General features: G+C 32.9%; 1 protein-coding gene across 1 annotated transcript in view; it reads left to right on the forward strand.

Annotated features, from left to right (window-relative positions):
- Nucleotides 1-10,703, forward strand: part of LOC128226582 (neurogenic locus notch homolog protein 1-like) — a 74,570-nt gene extending 63,867 nt beyond the window's left edge. Inside the window, exons 51-59 of the mRNA XM_052936535.1 lie at nt 258-352; nt 654-690; nt 1,436-1,494; nt 3,189-3,225; nt 3,972-4,030; nt 5,732-5,768; nt 6,450-6,508; nt 8,147-8,315; nt 10,648-10,703. Coding sequence (XP_052792495.1) covers nt 258-352; nt 654-690; nt 1,436-1,494; nt 3,189-3,225; nt 3,972-4,030; nt 5,732-5,768; nt 6,450-6,508; nt 8,147-8,315; nt 10,648-10,703 — 608 coding nt within the window. The remainder of the gene's footprint in view (nt 1-257; nt 353-653; nt 691-1,435; nt 1,495-3,188; nt 3,226-3,971; nt 4,031-5,731; nt 5,769-6,449; nt 6,509-8,146; nt 8,316-10,647) is intronic.
- The last annotated feature ends 5,885 nt before the right edge of the window (nt 10,704-16,588 follow it).

Below are 16,588 nucleotides of genomic sequence, written 5' to 3' on the forward strand. Positions count from 1 at the left end.
AAATAATTGAATATCGGAAACCTAAAGTAAAAAATCCTTGTATGACGTCAAGGGTAAAGACATGCTATATCAATCTCCCCTAGCACATTGATATCATGAAAAAAAATGTAGTCTAGACGCATCTAAGTACTGGGGTTTTGATTATGAGCTCACATGGTTTCTGTTTTCTTGTCAAATACATTAACAAAATAATTTTGTATCAAGAAAAAGGCAATTTAAAAGGCAATGTTGATATAAGCTCTGTTTCCATATTACAGACGAGTCTGTAGCAGGAGGGGAGAAAAAAAAGGCACCGAAAACGACAGTTGTTTCCATCATCGAGGAAATATGTCCATGTTTACCTATATGTGAGGTAAATCTCAATGCATATCGGTCATCTTGTGTTTTGTTGTTGTATACACGGTTTCTTAATTGCTTTTTTGCATGAACTTTACTTTTGATTTCCATAAAGGAGAAGAAAGTAATAAAATATGTCCCAAAATGCACTATTTCTGACTTGAATTTGTCTACATTATCTTAGGAGGGGGTAGCGCCCCATCTCATGTCTCTTTCTGGATCCGCCTCTTATTATTGCTTGAAAAGTGAAGGGGAAATTCGAATAAAAATATCGCTAAAACGTAAATGTCGATAAAAAACTATATTGTATGTTTCAGGGCGAAGAAACAGATTCTGGTACAAAAAAGGATGAAGGTAACAACATACCTTTTCCTTGACTTCCTGTTCTTAATTATCTGGCCTCAATATCACAAAATACTTATGATTCGACTCAAATGAACTAAAGGTCACACTATACCGTTCTCCTGTGGCTCCTGTTGTTAAAAATGACTGGCCGCAATATCACCAAAGTACAAATAAATTCGATTTAACTTAGAACAGTGTTTAAAATTGTATTTATAATGAAAATATTTTTTCTCTGTTTTCAAATTCTGGTTTTTTCCTCAATTACAAACATTCTACAACAAATGTTGTTTTGTGATTAATAGGTCATTAATTATTTATCCTAAAGCAATTACCTAATTTCATTGTTTGCTATTTATTTATTTTACAATAGTGAGACTGATTGTTTATTAACATTATATTTTAAATAAAGCGATCTTACATATATAAATATATATATAAATATATGCACATAAATTTACAAAGGATACTATATGTTACAAAACCCCAGTATGACGTCATAATTATTCTTTTAAGTTAAAGCGTATTAAGATAAACCATGCCTTTTCATTCAAAGACGAGTTTTCTTCCCAATCTCATAAATATTCATGAAAACGAGGTTGTATACAGTACTTAATACGGGGGTTGCGTACATGAGCTTCCTTAGCATTTGTTTCCTTGTTAGATTTATCGAAATAACGAAAGAGAAAATTCTGAATAAAGTACAAAGCGATATATAAACAGAAATAATGCTTTTATCTCTATTGCCCTATAACAGGAGAAAGTCACGAAGGAGAAACAGATTGTTCGGGGCCGGAAGATGCCTCCACCAAAAAGGTATCATAGACACGTTAATGAGCTTTCGTTTTAAAGGAATTCCTTTATGATTTTGTAAATGCTTTTTTATGACGCAGTGATTTGTGGCAAATCATTAGGAGTGTTTAAAATAACATACCGACGGCGGTTACCCTTCTACTGATGTTGATATATGCTCATATAATGTAGTTGAAGTCTACGATTTTGAATAGCGCTAGTAACGAGATTCAACAAAAGGCTTAAAAGTCATGTTATCCTGATTTTTGTATTCTAGTGTGCGTGAGTTTTTTTTGTCTGTTTTCTATTTTTTCGTTGACTGTACCGGCGTTTGTTCGCACCTTTTTAAAGACAGAATATGTTTTTTATACGTTACATTTTTTTTATTCCTACATTACGGTATCAATGAGTAAAGTAGTTATAATATATTTTTTTACAGACGCATTTTCGATAAAAAACCAATATTGGTGCAAAAACATAAGCGAGTCCCTTTTAAATTCTCAAACATACTCGTCTGTCTATAATCAAAGCGTTTTAACTTGTCCGTAAAATATTTTAGATATACACATATATAAATAGGCATAATGCATTTTGGTCATTTGAAACTCCATCAAATCAGTCAAAAATAGTAAATGTGTTCACAAATTAAGCAGAGCTTTAGCATTATTACAATACCAACTAAGAATTACGTGCAGTTTGATCAGAACATTGATTTTGCAGGTTCCTTTCGAACGCCCACTTCTTTACTAATGGAAAGGACTCTTTTCTATAACTAATCATACAGACCAATTACTCATTTTAGTAAAGAACATAATCACGATCAAATGCATTTTGTTAAAACAAATCCTTTTTGACTATTTGCTAGCTTTGTTTGCTATTGTTCTGTCAAAAGCATGGCTAATATATTTGAAACATGATACATGATAGTATAATTAAACCGTATGCTAAAGAGACATAACAACCAAAACAATGAATTTCAAACTATGTAATTGCCTTAAAAGTGTTCGATTATTATAATTATTTGCTGAAAACACTTAAAGTCAAAGACAGTTCTGTAGCGTTCGTTGATATGCTTGCATCAGCATAGTCAACCTACTCAATGAATCAAATTTCAAAGAAAATATATAATCCAATTGACCAATATTGCAGCACATGTTTGTCTATATTCTCACTAGCACCTGGCGCCCTCCCCTTCCCAATGTCAAGTACTTTCGTATATACATGTACTTTTGTACAAGTTCTTATTTTCCAACGTTAAATAACCTGACCATTTCGGTCAATATCTGTGACGAAAAGTGTTTCCATCATCGAGCAAAAATGTCCATGTTTACCAATACGAGAGGAAAAAATCTCAATGCATATTGGTCATTTTCTGTTGTGTTATGTTGTTGTATGTAGAAACACGGTTTCTAAATGGCTCTTCCACTTTTTGAGAATATGTATGAAGTTGACTTTTTATTTTCATAAAGGAGAACAAAATAATAAAAAACGCCCAAAATGCACCATTTTGCGTTACATTTCTTAGGAGAGAACCCCCAACCCTCTGCCCTTTTTTTTAAAACAAATAAAATTCAGTACGAGAGGGGGGAGAAGCGCCCCTTCTAACGTCTTTTTCTGGATCCGCCCCTTATTATTGCTTGAAAAGTGATGGAAAACTTCTAATAAAAGTATCGCTGAAATGTAAATGTCCATAAAAAAAACTATATTGTATGTTTCAGGGCGAAGAAACAGATTCTGGTACAATAAAGGATGAAGGTAACAACATACATTTTCCTTGAATTCATGTTCTTAATTATCTGGCCTTAATATCATAAAATACTTAAGATTCGACTCAACTGTACTAAAGGTCACACTTTACCGTTTTCCTAAATTACAAACATTCTAAAACAAAAGTTGTTTTGCGATTTATAGGTCATTAATTATTTATCCTTAAGCAATTACCTAAGTACATTTTTTGCTATTTATTTATTTTACAACATTGGGAATGATTGTTTATTTACATAATATATGAAATAAAGCGACCTTAAATATATAAATAAATAAATAAATATATATATATATATATATATATATATATATATATATATATATATATATATATATATATATATATATATATATATAAAACATATATCAATGTTATGCTGTTATTTACACTAAACACACGTTCAAGACACCAGCCATCCCATATGCACATAAATTTACAAAGGATACTATAGGTAACAAAACCCCAGTATGGTGTCATAATTATTCTTTTAAGGTAAAGCGTATACAAATAAAACATGCCTTGTCATTCAAAGACGAGTATTCTTCCCTATCTCATAAATATTCATGAAAACGAGGTTGTCTACGGTACTAAATACGGGGGATGCGTACATGAGCTTCCTTAGCGTTTGTTTCCTTGTTAGATTTATCGAAGTAAAGAAAGAGAAAATTCTGAATAAAGTACAAAGCGATATATAAACAGAATTGATGCTCTTATCTCTATTGCCCTATTACAGGAGAAAGTAACCAAGGAGAAACAGATTGTTCGGGGCCGGAAGATGCCTCCACCAAAAAGGTATCATAGACACGTTGAGAGCTTTCGTTTTAAAGGGATTCCTTTATGATTTTATAAATGTTTTTTTTATGACGAAGTGATTTGTGGCAAATCACTAGGAGTGTTTAAAATAACATTCCGACGGCGGTTACCCTTCAACTAATGTTGACATATGCTCATATAATGTCGTTGAAGTCTACGATTTTGAATAGCGCTAGTAACGAGATTCAACAAAAGGCTTAAAAGTCATGTTATCCTGATTTTTGTATTCTAGTGTGCGTGAGTTTTTTTGTCTGTTTTCTATTTTTTCCTTGACTATACCGGCGTTTGTTCGCACCTCTTAAAAGGCAGAATATGTTTTTATACGTTACACGTATTTCTTTCCTACAATACGGTATCAAAGAGAAAAGTAGTTATAATATAATTTTTACAGACGCATTTTCGAAAAAAAACAATGTTGGTGCAAAAATATTAGCGAGTCCCTTTAAATTCTCAAACATAATCGTCTGTCTATAATCAAAGCGATTTAACTTGTCCGTAAAATATTTTAGATATACATATATATAAATAGGCATAATGCATTTTGGCCATTTGAAACTCCATCAAATCAGTCAAAAATAGTAAATGTGTTCACAAATTAAGCAGAGCTTTAGCATTATTACAATACCAACTAAAAATACGTGCAGTTTGATCAGAACATTGATTTTGCAGGTTCCTTTCGAACGCTCACTTTTTTACTAATGGAAAGGACCCTTTTCTATAACTTATCATACCGACCAATTACTCATTTTAGTATAGAACATAATAACAATCAGATGCATTTTGTTAAAACAAATCCTTTTTGACTTTTTGCCAGCTTTGTTTATTATTGTTCTGTCAAAAGCATGGGTAATTTATTTGAAACATGATACATGATAATAAATAATTAAACCGTATACTAAAGTGACATAACAACCAAAACGATGAATTTTAAACTATATAATTGCCTTAAAAGTGTTCGATTATTATTATCATCATTTGCTGAAAACACCTAAAGTCAAAAACAGTTCTATAGCTTCGTTGATATGCTTGCATCAGCATAGTCAAACTACTCAATGAATCAAATTTCAAAGAAAATACAGAGTCCAATCGACCAATATTGCAGCACATGTTAATCTATATTCTCACTACCACCTGGCGCCCTCCCCTTCCCATGTCAAAGTACTTTTGTATATACATGTGCTTTTGTACAAGCCCTTATTTTCCAACGTTTAATAACCTGACCATTTCGGTCAGTATCTGTGACGAAAAGTGTTTCCATCATCGAGCAAATATGTCCATGTTTACCTATATGTGAGGTAAATATCAATGCATATTGGTCATGTTCTGTTGTGTTGTGTTGTTGCATGTAGAAACACGGTTTCTTAATGGGTCGTCCACTTTTTGAGAATATGTATGAAATTTATTTTTTATTTCCATAAAGGAGAACAAAATATAGAAAAACTCACAAAATGCACCATTTTGCACTAGATTTGTTTTAATTTCTCTTAGGAGAGAGCCCCCAACCCTCTGCCCACATTTTAAAACAAATAAAATTCAGTACGAGGGGGGGGGGAGTAGCACCCAATCTTACGTCTCTTTTTAGATCCGACTCTTATTATTGCTTGAGAAGTGAAGGGAAAATTCGAATAAAAATATCGCTAAAACGTAAATGTCGATAAAAAACTATATTGTATGTTTCAGAGCGAAGAAACAGATTCTGGTACAAAAAAGGATGAAGGTAACATCATACTGGTCTCCTTGGATGCATGATTTTAATAATCTGGCCTCAATATTATCTCACGCTTAAGATTCGACTCAAATGAACTAAAGGTCACACTATACCGTTCTCCTGTGGCTCATGATGTTAAAAATGACTGGCCGCAATATCACCAAAGTACAAATAAATTCGATTTAACTTAGAACAGTGTTTAAAATTGTATTTATAATGGAAATAATTTTTCTCTGTTTATAAATTCTGGTTTATTCCTCCATTACAAACATTCTATATTAAATGTTGTTTTGTGATATATAGGTCATTATTTATTTATCCTTAAGCAAGTACATTGTTTGCTATTTATTCATAAAACATGCCTTGTCATTCAAAGACGAGTTTTCTTCCCAATCTCATAAATATTAATGAAAACGAGGTGGTCTACGGTACTAAATACGGGGGTTGCGTACATGAGCCTCCATAGCGTTTGTTTCCTTGTTAGATTTATCGAAATAACGAAAGAGAAAATTCTGAATAAAGTACAAAGCGATATATAAACAGAATTGATGCTCTTATCTCTATTGCCCTATTACAGGAGAAAGTAACCAAGGAGAAACAGATTGTTCGGGGCCGGAAGAAAATTCTGAATAAAGTACAAAGCAATATATAAACAGAAATGATGCTCTTATCTCTATTGCCCTATTACAGGAGAAAGTAACGAAGGAAAAACAGATTGTTCGGGGCCGGAAGATGCCTCCACCAAAAAGGTATCATAGACACGTTGATGAGCTTTCGTTTTAAAGGGATTCCTTTATGATTTTGTACATGTTTTTTTATGACGAAGTGATTTGTGGCAAATCACTAGGAGTGTTTAAAATAACATTCCGACGACCGTTACCCTTCAACTAATGTTGACATAATTATGCTCATATAATGTCGTTAAAGTCTACGATTTTGAAAAGCGCTAGTAACGAGATTCAACAAAAGGCTTAAAAGTCATGTTATCCTGATATTTGTATTCTAGTTTGCGTGAGTTTTTTTGTCTTTTTTCCTTTTTTTTTCGTTGACTGTACCGGCTTTTGTTCACACCTCTTTAAAGGCAGAATATGTTTTTATACGTTACACGTATTTCTTTCCTACAATACGGTATCAAAGAGTAAAGTAGTTATAATATAATTTTTTACAGACGCATTTTCGAAAAAACAATGTTGGTGCAAAAATATTAGCGAGTCCCTTTAAATTCTCAAACATACTCGTCTGTCTATAATCAAAGAGATTAAACTTGTCCGTTAAAATATTTAAGATATACATATATATAAATAGGCATAATGCATTTCGGTCATTTGAAACTCCATCAAATCAGTCAAAAATAGTAAATGTGTTCACAAATTAAGCAGAGCTTTAGCATTATTACAATACCAACTAAGAATTACGTGCAGTTTGATCAGAACATTGATTCTGCAGGTTCCTTTCAAACGCCTACCTTTTTACTAATGGAAAGGACCCTTTTCTATAACTAATCATACCGACCAATTACTCCTTTTAGTATAGAACATTATCACGATCAGATGCAGTTTGTTAAAACAAATCCGTTTTGACTATTTGCTAGCTTTGTTTATTATCGTTCTGTCAAAAGCATGGCTAATTTATTTGAAACATGATGCATGATAATATAATTAAACCGTATGCTAAAGAGACATAACAACCAAAACAATGAATTTCATACTATATAACTGCCTCAAAACTGTTCGATTATTATTATCATTTGCTGAAAACACCTAAAGTCAAAGACAGTTCTATAGCGTTCGTTGATATGCTTGCATCAGCATAGTCAAACTACTCAATGAATTTAATTAAAAAAACAACAGAATCCAATTGACAAATATTGCAGCACATATGTGTCTATATTCTCACCAGCACATGGCGCCCTCCCCTTCCCATGTCAAAGTACTTTTGTATATACATGTACTTTTGTACAAGCCCTTATTTTCCAACGTTAAATAATCTGAACATTTCGGTCAATATCTGTGACGAAAAGTGTTTCCATCATCGAGCAAATATATCCATGTTTATTTATACGAGAGGTAAAAATCAATGGAAATTGGTCATGTTCTGTTGTGTTTTTGGTACAGAAACACGGCTTTTCAACCTTTTTAGGATATCCATACAGTTTACTTTTTATTTTAATAAAGGAAGAACAAAGTAATGAAATACTCCCAAAATACTCCTGCCAACATTTTAAAATAAAATTCGGTCCGAGGGAGGGTCGCAAGTCAAAAGCTTACGTTCTTAAGTAGCGCCCCCTCTAACGTCACTTTCTGGTTCCGCCCCTTATTATTTCCTTCAAAAGAAAAAAAATCGCTGATACGTAAATTAATAATAAACAATCATTTCGTATGTTTCAGGGCGAGGAAACAAGTTCTGATACACCAAGCCTGCCCAATGAAGGTAACAACATACCGTTCTTCTGTGATTCATGTTCTTCATTGTCTGGCCTCAGTATCACAACATACTTTAGATTCGACTCAACTGAACAGTTGGTCACACTATACCATTCTCCTGTGATTCATGTTGGTAAATCATGTCTGGCCGCAATATCAGCATAATACAAACAGATTCGACTTACCTGACTGCAGTATTTAAAATTGTCTTTATAATGAGAAAAAATATGTTTGTTTCAAATTCTAATTTATTCTTGTATTATGAACAATCTACAACAAATGTTGTTTTATGATTTTAAGTTCATTTATTATAAATCCTAAAATTGATTCCACTCTATAGCTAATCACTTCAGCGATTGCTAATGTACATTGTTTGCTACATATTTTTGTTAGAATGTTGACAATGATTTTTCATCAACATAATATATGAGTGAATGCGCTATTAAATATATATATATAACAAATATCAATGTTATGCTGTTTTTTTACACATAACACACTTTCAAGACTCGACACCCCAAATTCACATCTTTTTACATCGGATACTTTATGTAACAAAACCCCTGTATAACGTCATGCTTATTCATCTAAGTTAAAGCGTATTAAGATGTATTATGTTATTTTATTCAAAGAGGAGTTTTCATGATAACGAGATTGTCCAAAGTACTAAGTACAGGGGTTGCGTCCATGAGCTTCCTTAGCATTTGTTTCCTTTAAAATAATTTTGAAAAAAGAAAGAGAAAATTCTAAATCAAGGTAAATGCAATAAAAACAAAATTGATGTTTTGATCTATATTGCCCTTTTACAGAAGAAAGTAAAGTAGAACAACCAGAGGATCCGGGGTCGGAAAATACCACCAATAATGAGGTAAAAAAGACTCGTTTATGTGCTTTCGTTTTGTGGGGATTCGTTCATGTTTTTGTAAAATACTCTTTTTTAGACGAAGTAAAGTGTGGTATATTAATAGGAGAGTTAAAACTAAGATTCTGACGACTTGGGCCCTTCAACAAATGTTGATTTATGCTCAAATAATGTCTTTGAATTCCACGAGTTCCAATAGCGTTAGTAACGCGTTTCAACAAAAGGCTTAAAAGATAAGTTATCCTAAACTTTGTGTCCTAGTAAGTGTGAGGTTTAGTTGTCTGTTTTCTATGTTTTCATTGACTGTACCGGCGTTTGTTCACAGCCCTTTAAAGGCAGAATATGTTTTTTTCGTTAAATTAATTTATTCCTGCATATTCGGTATCAAAGAGTAAAGATGTTATATTATAATTTCTTACAGATGCATTTTCGAAAAAAAACAAACAATGTTGGTGCCAAAACATTAGCGAGTCTCATTCAATTCTCAACATACGCGTCAGTCAATAATCATCCGTAAATATATGCATTTCGGCCATTTTATATCAAGTGAACACACTCAACAGTTCCATGTTAAAGTACTTCGTACAAACCCCTTACTTTCCAACGTTAAATAATCTCAATTCTAAAACCTGAACATTTCAGTCAATATCTACATTTGTTGAACTCTCCAAGATACAAATACAGTTCTAACAATGCTAGTTTATATTCATTGCTTAGTTAATCAAAACAAATGAAATTCAGAATCAAGTAGATACCTATGGAATGATGTTTTCTATGTTTTTGCTTTAAACGTGAATGGACTGTTCAGCATTAAATATTTCGTTAATATTTCAGGGCAGTTCTGAATCGAATACATCTGAATGCTGAGACTTCAAAAATAAGAACAAAGGTCACACCAGACTATTTTACTGTGATTCGCATTGCTAAATAATGTCTTAACTGTGTGCATTATTTTCAAATATTCTGTGAAATGGAAAATATAAGTTCTGGTTAATTTTTCAATTTATCAACTATACAAAACAATTAGTTTATTTTGAGATTAAATTAGGGTCATTAATTAAGAATGCTACAATTCAGTACATCTCTGTATATTTAAAACGTTGCTCAAGTACACCTTTTACTTTTCACTTATATTTTTTTAGATTTTATTGATAATAAATTTATTTAAAAGAGTAAACTTATATGCTAATTGGTTATATGCTTATTTGAAAAGAATATTTGAGTAATGTTCTACTGTTTTGAGGTCGAATAAGATTATATTTAGATAAATGAATGCCTAAGCATTTTCGAAGTATTGCTCCTTATAGACTCTTGTTGCAAAAAGGCGTTATGTTCGTGATTTTGTTAGCTGCTTTACTAAGTTTTTCTGCAAATGGTAGGAGTAACATGTCTACGTTAAAAGGGCTTTGAATGCCATTAAAAAGTAATCGATTGGATCATTTACATTTAAAAAAAACAATGAAGAGGGGATTTATTTACAAAAAGGGAGTGGGTAAAGAAAGGGAATGTGGCCTGGCCTGAGAAACTTAACTCTTATGGCCTAGCCGAGTCTGGTAGATTGCCACTTATATATGTAGTTCTATGTGTTCTTTCCACGTTGCAGTACTCGTAATAGCTGTGACTACATCCTTCCTGAAGCGAATAGATCTCGAACTTTAGACGATTTGAATGTAATTAGAAAAAAACAGTGTATTCGGAATTTTTGTTTTAAAAAGTTTTTTTTTTTAAATTCGTATCGATGGATATTGTATTATTAGCAATAGTAGGGATGCATTTTTGACAAACCGATCAATTCTTGTTTTAACTAGCTAAACTATATACGAGATGCATAAGGTATGTAATTAAACTGATGCTCTTTTATGATTAATATCGACACCAAGACTCCTAAAGTTTGAAATGCATGTTTCTTCTATGCATATCAATTAAAAAATAACTTCTGGCAATTGAAGGTTTTCAACTGGTCCCCTTATGATCCATCAAAACCACTGCAACCTTTTTGCGAACTAAATTATGACGGCTAGTAAATACAAATATTAAATTGTCGAAACATTGGAAATATTCTCTGACATATATACTGTTGTAAATATGCATTGATTGTTACATGCCGCGTCTATCAGAAATGTTAAGAAATGCTTTTAGATGTACTAGTACATACTTAAAAACTTTTGTAGACTTTCAGAACACGTTGATTCAAAAACAGTCAGCACCATTTGTAATCAAATCATTCTGTCTTTATGTAAATAAAAACAACCATACCTTTCCTAAACAGAAAACATACATTACTTTAATCTTCGACCCTTTGTTGTTGGTTTACCGTTTGGGAAAAGGAGAAGCTGGAACCAAATTTCAATTGCGTAGATGAGTAACAAAACGTAGCCTGGTTCGGTACAGACAGATAAAAGGATGTTTGTCTGTGAAATATAATTTAGAATGCTTGTATATAGATATAGCGAGTCTGATAAAATTGTCTCACGTAAAGGTTTCCTAAAAACACTGGTTTTTACTACTAAATAGATGTGTTTCAGTGGTATAGCCCTGTTTGTATATACATGTATGTATTATATTTCTTGTCTTAAACATATAGACATGCACATCATGTTGTTGACATTTTTCTACACAAACAAAACCATGCACCCAGTTGCATTAGATCTGAATGCCCATCACTATACCAACAGTGTTGTTGTTTGTATTTTGTGTATGTTTTTTAATTATTATTCTTTTTATTTATTTTTGTGTGTCTTTTTTGTGTTTGGATGTAGTTGGTTTAACTTATTTTTAGAATAAAATAGTATTAGTATTAGTATATGCTTGTTATAAATCGAAAAAAATCTTGTTATAAATAAACAAAACCCAGCTTTAGGCGTTGACAGATAATGGCTGTTGATGCTGATTATTTATAGTAACAAATCAGAACATCTCGGCCATTTTACATCAAAAACAACATCGGATGTTTGCATGTGCATCAGTAGATGTAAAAGTTAAGTGTATTGTTTTACCGTGTAATTTGTAAGTTTAAATTGATTCTCAGTGAAGTATATTATTGCATAAATAATTAAGATTCATTAAGAGTAAGGTTCTTAGGTTTAACTGCTTAATTTAAATAACAACGCAATCTACTTGCAGCGTAGATAAAATTTAAAGATTTCTGACATTGTTAGCCGAGTCCCCCTGTAAATCATTTCACCTCTGATCTTGCAAATACTTCATCTCTTGTTTTGGGATGCGACTAAACCCAACCTCCTCCGAACACCAACTGTCAACCTTCGAGGCCTACCTGCTCCCTTCGTATGCTCTATTCCCTGTCCATTCTCAATATTTCTCAGAACACTGTATACAGTCGAAAGAGAAATGTCTGCAGTTTCTGAAATGGTGATTGCAGTTGTAATTCCATGACTATAGAGCTCATGAACAATCTTTCTTTTCTCAGAGCACTCATTTCAACACTCAACTTTCAGGGTCGTCTGCTCAAATGTAAACAAAGGGAGATTACTCTTACAGACTGCTGGAAAATTTAAGGGAAGAGTTACTTCCCCTTATATTAAAATAATATTGACGTCGAGTACAAATCAAATATGTTGTTACATCAAAGATGTTATTAAATATCTCCATACTTTCTGGTCAAACTATATTCATCTCTCGTAGTGAATATTGACAAACATGCCTTGGTATTTCTTTTCCTGGCGAACTATCCCTTAAAGGCTATGCCTTACAAGTGTTTGCTCCATCCTGAATATATGATTTAAATATTATTACAAATGTAGACAATGTCCATTTCCGAGTATCCTTTTGTTTATCTATCTGCTTACCAACCACCGGTCTGCAAGACCTTGTCAGCGTTTCTTAAAATGTCAACATTCACCTCTACCAAACCTTTACTGAGGTATGTAATAACTACTGAAAGCATATAAATACATGTTAAAATCATCAACAACAATCAATCTATTCGTAGACCAGTCACTATCCTCTTCCAAATAAGCAAAACCTCATTGTTTACATTTTACGCTGGACGCGGCCATTTTGGATTTGACGCATGCTTGTAACGCTTTCCGGTCAAATTTCAAACGACTTGCAGTTTTATCAAATAAACACAATTGCAAAGATGTTCCTTCATGCCAATCTGTTTGCAATACACAAGGCTATGTATATTATCCCCCTAGTAGTCAAGTTTATGGTTCTAGGTGGTCTTAATCATGTGAATATCAAATATCAGAATGCCTCATGACTGCAAGCCATCTCGCCGAATTCATCAATTTTTGACCTATTCTCCTCCTCTGCGAAAATTCCTTTGATGACCTCGTCGCCATTATTGTAAAAACTCAACTCATGGATAATAGTAGACTACACAGGTCCTGTTTGAACGTCTCTACGTCTAGATTTAGGCTCACTGGTAAACACGTCATCTCGGCTCCCATGCTATCAGGATGAGAGAGACGTCACTGCCAGGCATGCACAAATGTTATTAAGATTCCTGAAGTTATACTATCAATTTTACCACAGCTTTATTCATAAGTATGAATAGTTTTCGAAGAAACATTTGGAACGTTTGCTATTCCCCTCATGAACTTTTAAGTTCCAATTTGTGGTGTTTCCTAAAACAGGAGTCTGTCAGATGAACTCGGTAATCCAATGGTTACAATCTGAAAAATAGTAAAATCAATATTTTAAATCATAACAATAATGTATGTACGTTTAGGCATTGGAACACATTTTAAAGGTAGAAGAATGACATTTTTGCCAATGAAGGGACAGTCCCTTTAAAACACAACGAAAAACTAACCTATATATAAGTGACAAGAACTTGAATGTAAAAACATGATTTTAATGCAGCAGAATGCAATTTGGTCTCTATATAATGCTCAATTTTAAACTATTCAATAAGCAGAAGTATAAAAAAACATGCTTAACATTTGAATGTTCCTGTAAATCTCCATTTAAAATGTTCCCATTTCCCTTAAGTGGAGTTTATAAGACAATTTGACATCAGGCAGTCGGACAGACAGACAAACAGATATTCAACATCCTACCCATAACATGTGGTAGGGTAGGCATTCTTAATAATTCCTATAAAGTATTGCTCTCACTTTCAATTTCACAATATAGTTTTGTTAACAAACTAACCTGATAATGATATGTATATCCTCACTGCTCTTGATGTATAAGATCTGGAGTTGGTTCCATTCCCTACTGTAGCAGACATGTGTAGAACTTATCAACACTGGTTCTTCCAACTTTGGCTGGTAAAACCACTCAACTGAAACATAAATTTATTATATACAATATGTGATAAATAAAGTATCTATATTTTTATATATGACATGTTATTAGAAGGATACAGTAAGGTCTCAAATCACAATTATACTTACATTTACTCATTTATATCACGCACGCACGCACGCACGCACGCACGCACGCACGCACGCACGCACGCACGCACGCACGCACGCACGCACGCACGCACGCACGCACGCACGCACGCACACAAGCACGCACGCACGCACGCACGCACGCACACACACACACACACACACACACACACACACACTTCTTTATGTGTTTTCAATAATATAATTACATACTACTGTACAGTAGCAATTATCCTCCTGGGTGCCTCTGCCAGAGTGTATTAAAAGAAAGTTGTAGAAATAGACTTTAGAATGGGTAAGATTCCTCGAAAATGACGTCATTGCTGTCAACTTTTCTCAATGTTTACACGCGGTTTATTTTGATTGTAAATATGTGCAAATGAAACAAAATATGTTTAAAGTGAGGGTATATTTATCCACAGTATTAAAGGGCGAGACCTGCAAACAATTGTTGGTCACGACCCAGAGTCGTGACCTGTGTAAGATAATGGAATAATATGCACACAATAGCAAGGTAAATATCGTTCTCAAAATGCAGCTTGTTGTCACTGTTTTTGTTTCAAGGTTCCGTGGATAAATTTCATGCATAAATTGGGTCACAAATAAGAAATTGATTTTTTCTTACCTCTAAATTCATGACTACCATGGATATCGATGATATAACATTTGTTTTCTATTTAGGCAGAGCCTGTGTCTATAAAATCGTCGAAATAAGTTGGGAATCGAGCTTTTTGTTGTGTCTGGTCCGCCATCTTTGTTTTGGATAAGTCAAGTAACCATACTCCCAGAGGTCGGTTAAATTTTGTCCAAAAGTTAGCCGAATCACACGCTGGTTAGGATAACTTAATTTTTATACAATCGGTTTTCGGATGACTTGTCCAAACCAGGGAGATAACCAAAAGATAACCGCTGGCTAGGACTTATCCACGTTTATACAATTGGCTACAGATATATATTTTCCAACAAAGATTAAGTTCGTGTTAGCGAAAAAACCTGTTATGATGTTTTTAATTTTAGAAGAAGTCTACTTTATACATTGTTTTGTTGTGTTTTTTTTATATGTTAATGGTAAGTAGGAGGTGTTTGTTTTTTAAATGTTGTATGGTAAGTAAGAGACTTGTAACATTTTATTTTTATTTTCCTATTTTATTCCATTATCAATTTATATAATTTAAAAGTCGATATTGAACATTTAATATACTAATAATCCTGGCTCATACTCATCCTGTGACAATTTTAGCTTATCATTTCATATTAAGTATAACAGGATGGACAAAATGACTATTCCTACTAAACACAAATGTATGGAAAAAACCTTGTTTTTTACGTGCCTAATATGAATTATAATTCTTATTTCTTAATATCAAGGATAAACGTAAAATTTTGTAGCTTTTTACTTGTTTGTTTGTTTGTTGTTGTTTTTTCTTCTTTTTTTTAACAAATACGAGGTACATTTTTATTGGATAACAATCTGCCTTTTGTTATAACTTTTAACCTGTCTTACAGCTCGTGTCTTAATACCACTTTAATTAACACACACTTATTCTGATTCCAACAGAAACTGCATAAAACTTCCTCGCCCAACATAACAGGTGTTTAAACATACAAAAATCGGCCTTATAGTGCCCATGAAAGTGAACTAACCGTCGAAAAGAAAACAAATATGCAAAAAATCAATGGAAAATAGCTAGAATAGGTACAATAATGGTGCACATTGACTAAAAACACAGTTTCAAGTCACACACTTTTCCCTTTTCACGTAAACAAGCAATCGCTTATACATTCAATATCTTTTTTGTCAATGTCTCTAGAAACTAGGTTAAAAACAAGTAGAAGCTTACACGTGTGGCATGCCAAGAAATACCAGCCAATTTTACAATATTCATATCTACACGAGAGTCAATTTCAGCTACACATTAACCCCTAATTGACCGAGAATCTGATGTGTTTAATCATGTTATCATGTCTAGGGAGTTGCTGTAGTTTGGGTCAAGATTTGGAAGAATGTTTTCAATTTTGCCTAGAAAGTGTTTGAAATAATTACTGAGTACTTTATTTAGTAAAACCTATTATTTACTTCGATAAAAATTTGTTGTTTCTAATGAGTAACATTATTTTTTTTAGAAATATGACAGATGTTATTGAAAATGGTGTGCTTAAACAACCGTTTTATTTGGAATG

The sequence above is a fragment of the Mya arenaria genome, chromosome 1, assembly GCF_026914265.1.
Source record: "Mya arenaria isolate MELC-2E11 chromosome 1, ASM2691426v1".
In the NCBI taxonomy this organism is placed as follows: domain Eukaryota; kingdom Metazoa; phylum Mollusca; class Bivalvia; order Myida; family Myidae; genus Mya; species Mya arenaria.